At 40.4% G+C, this 10,524-nt stretch overlaps 2 protein-coding genes across 3 annotated transcripts; one reads left to right on the top strand and one right to left on the bottom strand.

The window, feature by feature from the left end:
* Nucleotides 1-2,473: 2,473 nt before the first annotated feature.
* On the top strand, nt 2,474-5,922 carry PNM1 (Pentatricopeptide repeat (PPR) superfamily protein). Its single transcript, XM_078572537.1, has 2 exons — nt 2,474-3,951; nt 5,633-5,922. Exon 1 carries the CDS (start codon nt 2,559-2,561, stop codon nt 3,933-3,935), a length of 1,377 nt encoding a protein of 458 aa, XP_078428663.1. The 5' UTR covers nt 2,474-2,558; the 3' UTR covers nt 3,936-3,951; nt 5,633-5,922.
* LOC144700939 (Haloacid dehalogenase-like hydrolase (HAD) superfamily protein) lies at nt 4,729-9,571 on the bottom strand. Of its 2 annotated transcripts, none has more exons than XM_078572539.1 (4): nt 9,402-9,571; nt 6,374-6,696; nt 5,613-5,819; nt 4,729-5,193 (listed from the first exon to the last, which is right to left on the bottom strand). In XM_078572539.1, the coding sequence occupies exons 2-4, from the start codon at nt 6,629-6,631 to the stop codon at nt 4,882-4,884; spliced, it is 777 nt and encodes a 258-aa protein (XP_078428665.1). In that variant the 5' UTR covers nt 6,632-6,696; nt 9,402-9,571; the 3' UTR covers nt 4,729-4,881. The 2 variants fall into 2 exon arrangements, with proteins under 2 accessions (XP_078428665.1, XP_078428664.1); XM_078572538.1 differs by having other exon boundaries at nt 9,390-9,571.
* Nucleotides 9,572-10,524: the final 953 nt, after the last annotated feature.

Below are 10,524 nucleotides of genomic sequence, written 5' to 3' on the forward strand. Positions count from 1 at the left end.
CATCATATATGACTCAGAATAGCTTAGTTAAGTATAAAAAAATATTTAAAATATAACTTGAATTCATATATCGGATATCAAAAAAACTGATATCCAACCTAGATATCTGATATAGTCATCCAACCTTAGAGATGAGAACAGATAACAGTATCAGATATTGGTACTATAGCAACTGAGATCCGATATCATACTTCGGCATCAGTATATTGGTAAGGATGGATATCAGAAAGCGCATTGCTGAGATCCGGTTCAGCATACGTCCCAATATCGAGGTTGGGACACACGAACACTAATCTAGAGAGTGAGATCTAGAGATATATCTATATCCAGAGGGTGAGATCCAGAGATATATATCTTGATACAAATATGTATCCACATATTTGCATGTATATATAGAGAGTGCGATCTAGAGTTTCATAAATATAATAATAAGACATGCATTTCTAGAGAAAGAGGGAAAGAAATCTAGAGAGATATATGTATATCCCCAGAGAGAGCGAGATAAAGAGAAATACATCTATTTCCAACGAGATATATAGAGATATGCATGTATATCCGCAGAACGAGAGCTCTAGAGAGATGTGTATTTCCAAAGAGAGAAAGAGATCTAGAGAAATATATGTATATCAATGGAGAGAGAGAGATCTAGAGAGATATGTCTTTCAAGATAAAGAGAGAGATCTAGAGAGATTTGTATTTACAAAGAGAAATATAGACATAGAGAGAAAAATGTATATCCAGAGGGAGAGAGAGATCTTATGAGATATGTGTATTTCCGGATAGAGAGAGATCTAGAAATACATGTATATCCACAGAGAGACAGAGAGATCTAGATAGATTTATGTATTTTCAGATTGAGAGCGAGATCTAGAGATATACATGTACATCCACATAGAGAAAGAGAGATTTGGAGATATATATGTATTTCCAGATAGAGAGCGAGATCCAGAGATATACATGTATATCCACAAGGAGACAGATCTAGAGAGATATTTGTATTTCCAGATATAATGAGAGAGATCTAGAGAGATATGTCTTTCAAGATAAAGAGAGAGATCTAGAGAGATTTGTATTTACAAAGAGAAATATAGACATAGAGAGAAAAATGTATATCCAGAGGGAGAGAGAGATCTTATGAGATATGTGTATTTCCGGATAGAGAGAGATCTAGAAATACATGTATATCCACAGAGAGACAGAGAGATCTAGATAGATTTATGTATTTTCAGATTGAGAGCGAGATCTAGAGATATACATGTACATCCACATAGAGAAAGAGAGATTTGGAGATATATATGTATTTCCAGATAGAGAGCGAGATCCAGAGATATACATGTATATCCACAAGGAGACAGATCTAGAGAGATATTTGTATTTCCAGATATAATGAGAGAGATCTAGAGAGATACATGTACATCCACAGAGAGACAGATCTAAAGAGATATATGTATTTCCAAATACAGAGAGATATAGAGAGATACATGTACAGCCACAAAGAGACATAAAGATCAAGAAAGATATTTGTATTTCCAGATATAGAGAGAGATCTAGAGTTATGTATGTATTTTCTAGAGTGTGAGAAAGAGAGATCTAGAGAGATACATGCACATCCACAGAGAAACAGTAAGATCTAGAGAGATACATGTACATCCACCGAGAAACAGAGAGATACATGTACATCCACAGAGAAACAGAGAGATCTAGAGAGATACATGTACATCCATAGAGAGACAGAGAGATCTAGAGAGATACATGTACATCCACAGAGAGACAGAGAGACCTAGAGAGATCTATGTATTTTCAGAGTGTGAGAGAGAGATCTAGAGAGATATTTATATTTCCAGCTATAGAGAAAGATCTACAGAGATGTATGATTTTCTAGAGAGAGACAAAGAGATTGAGAGAGATACATATACATCCACAGAGAGACAGAGAGATCTAGAGATACACATGTATTTTCCAGATTGAGAGAGAGAGATCTAGAGAGATATTTGTATTTCCAGCTATAGAGAAAGATCTAGAGAGAGATGTATGATTTTCTAGAGAGTGACAGAGAGATCTAGAGAGATACATGTACATCCACAGAGAGACAGAGAGATCTAGAGATACGCATGTATTTTCCAGATTGAGAGAGAGAGACCTAGAGAGATACATGTATTTTCCAGAGTGAGAGACAAAGAGATCTAGAGAGATACATGTATTTTCCAGAGTGAGAGACAAAGAGATCTAGAGAGATACATGTATTTTCCAGAGTGAGAGACAAAGAGATCTAGAGAGATACATGTATTTTCCAGAGTGAGAGACAGAGAGATCTAGAGAGATACATGTACATCCACAGAGAAACAGAGAGATCCAGAGAGATATATGTATTTTCCAGAGTGAGAGAGAGAAAGAGATCAAGAGAGATATATATATTTTCCAGAGTAAGAGAGAGAGATCTAGAGAGAGAAACACCCCACACACACACACAACACCAATGAGGTAATGAGCCCAGCACCTTCTTCTACCTCCAGCTAGGGTTTTCCACCCAAACTCCCAGATCAGAGTTCGCCTCCGCCATGAAACCCGCTCGTCTCCTCTCCCCTCTCCATCGCCATCTCTCTTCTTCATCTTCTTCTACCCCGGACGTCGCCATCGCCATAGCCAGCGCCCTCCGCGAGCTCCCCAGCCATGGCGACGACCTCCCCCGCCACCTCTCCCTCCGCTTCTCCCACGTCCCCTTCTCCACCTCCCTCCTCTCCCAAATCCTCTCCCTCTCCCCTCCCCCTCTCTCCGCCCTCCTCCTCTTCCGCTGGGCCGTCTCTCGGCGCTCCTTCACCCCCTCCGACGCCTCCCTCTCCCTCCTCGCCTCCTTCCTCGGCCGCCATCGCCACTTCCCCGCCCTCTCCGCCCTCCTCCTCGACTTCCGCCCCTCCCTCGGCCCCAAATCCCTCCACTCCGCCTTCCTCCGCCTGATCCGCGCCGGCCGGCCCCTCCCCGCCCTCAATCTCCTCAAAACCCTCCCCCCCGACCCCAAAACCCTCGCCTCCCTCGTCTCCCTCCTCGCCGACCGCGGCCATGGCGCCCTCGCCGAGAAATTGGTCAAGGAATCCGCCCCCGAAGTCTTCCCCGACGATGCCCTCTGCTGTGATCTGATCCGGGCTTGGTGCGCCTCCGGGAAGCTCGATCAAGCCCGGAGATTGATGGAAGAGATGCGCAGAGGCGGGTTCGAGCTCGGGACCGAGGCCTACAACTCGATCCTCGCCTGCGTCTCCCTTCTCTGCTTGAAGAAGGACCCTCTCCGGCTCCAATCCGAGGCCGACAAGGTCCTCTCCGCCATGGCCGCCAGAGGGGTCCCCAAGAACGCCGACACCTTCCACATTCTCATCTCCAATCTCTGCAAGATCCGAAGAACGGAAGCTGCCATGGAAATCTTCCGAACAATGGAGATTCCCCCCAATTCTGAGACCTTCGTCGCCGTGATGAGGAGCTTGTACCAGGCGGGAAGAACAGCCGAAGGGGACGAGGTGATGGAGAAGATGAGGGGTGCAGGATTGGGCAGGGATTTGGGGAGGAAGGAGTACTACGGATTTGTGAAGATCTTGTGCGGAATTGAGAGGGTGGATCACGCCGTGAGAGTGTTCAGGCTTGGAAAAGGATATGGGTTTGTGCCCGGGAAGAAGACGTATGAACTGCTGGTGGAGAAGCTGTGGAAACATGGGCAGGTTTGCAGGGCGAGGAGTTTGATGAAGGAGGCGGCTGCCAGGGGAGTGGAGATTTCTGCCAAGGAGTATGATGTTGATGAGAGGTTTGTGAAGAAGAAGAAGGAGAAGAAGAAGAAGGAAGGGAAGAAGAGATTGAGCTTGCCGGAGAAGATGGAGAGGAAGAGGAAGAGGCTGAGGAAGCTCAGGCTTAGTTTTGTCAAGAAGCCCAAGGGTGTGAGGAGAGCCTACTGATCTCTCTGCCTTCTGGGTATGTTTTTCTTCCTCTACTTTTAGCATTGTCTCTGCTTCTCTTCCTCTATTCTCTCTACAAAAGATGATGATGATGATGATCATTTGATCTCTGAGAAGAGAGAGCTTGGGGGTTGCAATTTTTCCTCTAAACTTGTTTTTCCTCTGCATGCTGATCTACCCTCTGGGTAAGTCTCCAGCCACAACATTATGCATTATCTCTGCATCTCTTCCTCTCTCTACAAAAGATGATGATGATGATGATATGACATCTGGGGAGAGATAATTGGGGTTGCAATTTTTCCTTTAAACACGTTTTTCCCTGGATAATGATCTACCTCTGGGCATATATCTAACCACAACATTTGGCATTATCCCTCTTTCTCTTCATTTGTCCACCAAATGATGGCGATGACAATGGTGATGATGATGATGGCACCTCTCAGAAAAGTATTAGGTCCATGATTTTTTCTTAAAACACATCTATGTGTAGTGTCCGTTTTTCCCTTCCATACTGATCTACCGTAAGGGTATTCCTCACAGCCACAGTAAGTATTATCTCTGTTTCTCTTTATCTCTCTGCTGCCGTCTGAATGTCTTCAAAACCGCAACACATTATCTATCTTATATATTTCAAAAAAAAAAAGATCTATCTTCCTTTTCACTCTACCCAACGATGATGATGATGCTGATGATTAGACCTCTGAGAAGAACATTTTGTCTTCAAAACCCATAAATCTATGTTGTAGCGGTTCAGTTATAGTCTGAATCCCTTCTGAAGATTCCTAGTTAACTCTTAAATCAAACCACAGATGTTCGCTGAAGCATGAGAAGGACAAATGGATTGTATTCGGGGTGACCCGATTTTACATTTTCCAGAATCCCAGATTTCTTTCTAATAGAGAAAGATAAACACGGTACATATGATGAGAGAAAAGCATAGACCTTTTCATGTTAGTGGAGCTTTGGCAACCTCTTCTTCCTTGGTGAGGTAGGCCTTGGCGGCCTCAAGATCAGGAAGAACTGGCGCGCCAGCTTCCCTCCAACTCTCTGCATCCGCTGTTTTGAACCTATCCAAAAGCAGGGCTTGCATTCCAATACTTCTTGCCGGCAGATAATCTTTGCGCAGGCTGTCACCAATGTGTAATGCTTCCGTTGGCGCTATGTTACCAGCCCTTTCTAATGCGATTTCATATATTCGAGGGTTGGGTTTCTCCACACCCTCAATGCCGGAGAAAACCCCAAAGTCCCATTCAGATCCCTGCACAAAGCCCAAAATTTTTAGAGAGAGAAAGACCCATTAAATGGAAAATCTTTGAATTAACTGGGTAAATTCAGTTGTTTGGGGTATGACATCATGATTTGCTGATGTGCAAAGTCATCATTCGAACATGCCATTTGATGTTTAATCTTAAGCCTACAGATTTCTCTATCACCACCTCTACTTTTTTATGATGACTTTTTCTCCATCCCTGTAATTTCATTTGATGTTTATTTTATAAATTTCTCTCTTCCCATACCTTATTTCTGCCTCTGACTTTACATCTAACTCTATATCTACCTCTACTTTTTTCTCCATTTATATGTCTGTCTTTCTATCTCTTATCTACATTTGCTCAGTGTGGAGAGAGAAAAATGCTATTTCGAGTTAGAGAGAGAAAAATGCAATGAGCTTTGTACCTTATTGAGACCCAATGCAGGGAGGATTACATCTTGATAACGGTACTCTGCATTGCTGACAATGCCCACAATCAAATTGTTTTGGCGTGCCCATCTGAGAAACGGCTGCGAATCCGGGAACACAGAGTACGGCGCTGAGGAGCCAAATGAGGCGTAAATTCTTCTGAATACTTTTTCAAATGTTTCATCATCATAATTATATCCCGCCTGCAAGTATGGCCAGTTGCATTTTAGCCAGAAATGATTTCAAAAGGAGATTTTTTCTTGAGTTCAGCCTCAAAAATATATGAAAAAATACGATTTGAAGGGATTTTTGACACAACTTTTTATGGAAGAATTCAATTATGCAAAATTCCAAAATTTTCATCATTTTTTTTATTACCACATTGTACGATTTGAAAAAATACGATTTGAAGTGATTTTAGCCAGAAATGATTTCAAATATGGTGATTTTTTCTTGAGTTCAGTCTCAAAAGTATATGAAAAAATACGATTTGAAAGGATTTTTTACACTAATTTTTATGGAAGAATTTAATTATGCAAAATTCCAAAATTTTCATCATTTCATCATTATGATTATTTCGATTACCACATTATAAAACATACAGCATGGTAAGAATTCTTACAGCTATATAATTCTTTGTATGCTTTCTAAACTGTCAGACCATCATGATCATGGCATGTAGTTTCAAGATGAACTGGGCTGGAAGAGAAGTTAAAAAAAAAAGTGGAGGCAAATGGATAAAACCAAGCAGTATTACCCTGACAAAAGAGTCTTTCACGCATGTTCTCCACCATTCAATATTTGGAATTTTAGATCCATGCCCGAAACAAGGATGCTTCTTTGCCATTTCTGTGTATGCACTCTTGAAGCCTTCATGCATGCGCTTGTAATCCGGACAAGGAAGCCCCACAGCCTTGGCAGCCATGCAATAGTAATCGCCCAGCTCTCCTTTGTATGCAATTAGGGTTCCAGTGACATCAATGGTCAGGCATCGAAGCTTTGATAGAATTGACATTCTTTAAAAAAAATTTCAGAAATTTGTGGGGCAGCAAGCTTTTTCCAGGATTAGCTTCCAAAACTCTGGAGAAAAAAAGGTAAACCTCTGTTAGAGTTAAATGAGAAGAACAATAAACATCGATCAGAAAATTTCAGATATTTTTTGTGCCAAGGAAGATAGTAGAGATCAGAAAATGTGAATGATTTTCTTTATCTTAATAGATTCTAATCAAGTTATAAAACCATCTCCTGCTTGAATCGCCAAGTTGAAGGGGGTATTCCAGCAGAAGAATACACCTAACAACGATCCAATTACATATAAATCATGGGAACACATGTAACTGTGAATGATTTTCTTTATCTCAAAAGATTCTAATCAAGTGATAAAACATCTCCTGCTTGAATCGCGAAGTTGAAGGGGGTATTCCAGCAGAAGAATACACCTAACAATGATCCAATTACATACAAATCATGATGACTTACATTTCATATATAGACCTGACAAACCCATTTTCCCTAATTACCTGGATTTAAGAAAGGGGTTCATGATTCACATGTTGGATTCATTTTACCCAGACAGTGCAGAGAGCAAGATGAAGTTTCATCATTGTCCTCGCCATTGATTTCCACCGAGATGAAGATGACGACGATGAGTTCATCGTCGTCATATGTCGGCCAATTGTCGACCCGTGATGACGACGAACTCGTAACCATCATTCGTCTGTGGCTAGGATGATGCCGATGCTAATGATTTTGATCTCGTCGGCAAACCCTATTCGAGAGGAATGAAGATTGAGGCAAAGTGTTAGGAGAACCAAAGGATTAAAGTTAGATAAGCTCTTGGTAAGGAGCTTGTGTTTGTGCATGCACTAATGTTCTAGTAATTTTTCAAAGATGAAATCTGCTAATTAGACGATAAAAAGATTCAAAGATGTAAGTTTTACTCCTGAACCAATCAAGTGAGTGTCAACGATAACTTTATATGGTCGGGGAACAATAACTACTAAGTGGAACTTAGTAGCAAGCCTAGAGCACTACTCTCTCTTCAAGGAAGAGACCATAGCCAGTACCCACTCTCGTCTAAATTACTCAATCCACTTGGCAAAAGTACTTAGAATATAAACATTAAAAATATAATGCATACAATTTAACAACCAAATCCAAACAATTTAACAACCAAAAAATGCAATGAAAACGTCCCCGGATTCTCCGACGTGCTAAGTATTAAAGAAAGAAGAAGGATTATATTCCACAGAGAGAAGATTGCCAGGAGGAAATGTTCTAACAATTTTTAATGAAAAATCAGCAAGAGTGCGGCTGAAACAGTGTTTAAGAGCATATCGTACTCAGCATAAAATGTACCAATATAGATATAACATAGCACAATTTTAATCACTTAAATTCAACAGATAATACACGAAAAAATATTGGTGTCAAAAAGAAGTCACTGGATTCTATCAGACAATGTAAATAAAGAAAGAACTTCGACTACATGCCCAAGAGAGAGGATCCACAAGGCTACAAGTTAACCATTTTTTTCTTTAAAAAAAAGAAGCTTAACATTTTAAAATGAAACATCGGCAAGATTGAGGCTTGAAACTGTGGGTAGAGAAAATAAAACCCAGAATAAAATCAGAAAAAATAAAGATAACCACATACCAAACCACAGTTTCAATCTCTAATTACTCAACACGCTAAATAAGAAAGAAAGAACTAGGACTACATGCCCAAGAAAGGTCTACTAAAGTGACATGACTAACATTTTTTGAATGAAAAATCGGCAGTTAATATACTTGAAACTGAAAGTAAGAGTAGATTATATTCAGAATAAAATCATTAAAAATATGGATAAAAATATAGCAACCCACAGTTTCAGTCAATAAAAATCCAAGAGGTATGATTACAAGGAAAAACATCGTGGAGGTGTCCACAGATTCCTCTACAAATTGAGAAACTAAGGAAGATATATTTGGAATAATACGAAACTAAGATAAGTTTGGAACGATACGAAACTAAGATAAGTTTGGAACGATACGAAACTATGACCAAGAGAGAAGTTCTACTGAGGCACAATCATTAAATTATCAGATAGTACTCGCCATAAATTCACCAAAAATAAGAAAGAAAGATATAGCAAAATGCAGTTCAATTCGCAAAAAATCCAAGAAATATATCTACAAACAAATCGGTTCAAAGATACCCCTGGATTACCGTTTATGTTTAAGTAACAAAGAAAGATGATGCTCAAGAGAGAAGATCTACAAGGTAACAGGTTTCACATTTTCCTGATAAAACATACCCAAAGGAGGGGGAAAAATCAAGGAATCTACTTGATTTTTCATCCCCATTACATGAACTGTAGAAAAAGCAGAAATGCAGGTGATAACCGAGCGATAATCACGAAGAAGAAGAAAACCAACTCCACGAAGAAGAAACCCTTCCGTGATGTCCACAAGAAGAGCCGAATGACAGCAATCAACTCCAAAGGTGAGATCCGCAAACGGCCTTAGATAAGATTATCTCTCAGACACAATCATTCTAAAAGCTTCACGAAGAAGAAGAAGATCAAATCAAATCAAATCATGATCGTCGAAAACGCAAGACCCACGATCTTGATCATCGAGGATCCGAAGTATTTTGCCCTCAAAATTCAGAAAACCAAAAGACCCACATCACAAATCGGACATTGCAAGTTCCTCCACTCAACCGCGTTCAGGAGAGCAAATCAAAACATGAACAAATATGGGAAATGAGAGGGCGAGAGCAAGATTAAGAACCTCGAAAAAAACCTGAAATTCGATCAAAATCCGAGACCCAATTCGAGATTTTTCCCTTGGCGGAGATGTCTCGAGCTGGAGACTGATGGACAGTCTTCGCCTTCCAGAGTTGGGTCTCCCCGTTGATGCCCACGCCATCCCTTTTGCACACCCCACAGTACACTTTGTCTGACGCTGAGCCAGACTTCATGTCATCTGACCACCATTGAAATTATGGTTAAAATAAATTGAACATCTGATATATGTCATAGCAATGTCCGAAAAACATAAAACTTTCAGAAATATGGCTAAAGAGACACCATTTAGCTTATAGGAAAATCCACCATCATCTTTGTCATCGTCGTTGTGATCATCGTCGAGGGTTGATGATGTGTTGACTGTGATCATCATTGTCATCGTTAATAAGGGCTGATGATGTGTTGATCGTCATCGTCATTGTCAGCAAGGGTTGATGATGTGTTGACTATCATCGTCATTATCATCTTTAATAAGGGTCGATGATGTGTTGACCGTCATCACCATTGTCATTGTTAATAAGGGTTGATGATGTGATGTTTCATCGCCATTGTCAGCAAGGGTTGATGATATGTTGACCGTCATCATCATTGTCATCGTTATTAAGGGTTGATGATGTGTTCACCATCATCATCATTGTCATCGTTAATAAGGGTTGATGATGTGTTGATCGTCATCGCCATTGTCATTGTTATTAAGGGTTGATGATGTGTTGACCATAATGATCATTGTCATCGTTAATAAGGGTTGATGATGTGTTGATCGTCATCGCCATTGTCAGCAAGGGTTGATGATGTGTTGACTGTCATCATCATTGTCATCGTTAATAAGGGTTGATGATGTGTTGACTGTCATCGCCATTGTCATCGTTAATAAGGGTTGACTATGTGTTGACCGTCATCACCATTGTCAACAAGGGTTGATGATGTGTTGACCGTCATCATCATTGTCATCATTAATAAGGGTTGATGACATATTGACTGTCATAGTCTACAAAGGTTGATGATATGTTGACTGTCATTGTCATCCTCAACAAGGTTTGATGATGTTGACACAGTGGATATTTAGCAAAAATGATGTTGACAGAGAGTGTCAGCTGTCAATCGTACCCTGTCAATGT

The sequence above is a fragment of the Wolffia australiana genome, chromosome 3, assembly GCF_029677425.1.
Source record: "Wolffia australiana isolate 7733 chromosome 3, ASM2967742v1".
NCBI classification, from domain to species: domain Eukaryota; kingdom Viridiplantae; phylum Streptophyta; class Magnoliopsida; order Alismatales; family Araceae; genus Wolffia; species Wolffia australiana.

Bases quoted from the DNA above. Each gene is read 5' to 3' on its own strand.
- PNM1 (XM_078572537.1), top strand. From the start codon at position 2,559: ATGAAACCCGCTCGTCTCCTCTCCCCTCTCCATCGCCATCTCTCTTCT.
- LOC144700939 (XM_078572539.1), bottom strand. From the start codon at position 6,631: ATGTCAATTCTATCAAAGCTTCGATGCCTGACCATTGATGTCACTGGA. The intron at 5,820-6,373 runs GTAATACTGCTT...CCATACTTGCAG, and splicing joins TGAAAGACTCTTTTGTCAGG to GCGGGATATAATTATGATGA. The intron at 5,194-5,612 runs GTACAAAGCTCA...GGCTTTGTGCAG, and splicing joins CTGCATTGGGTCTCAATAAG to GGATCTGAATGGGACTTTGG.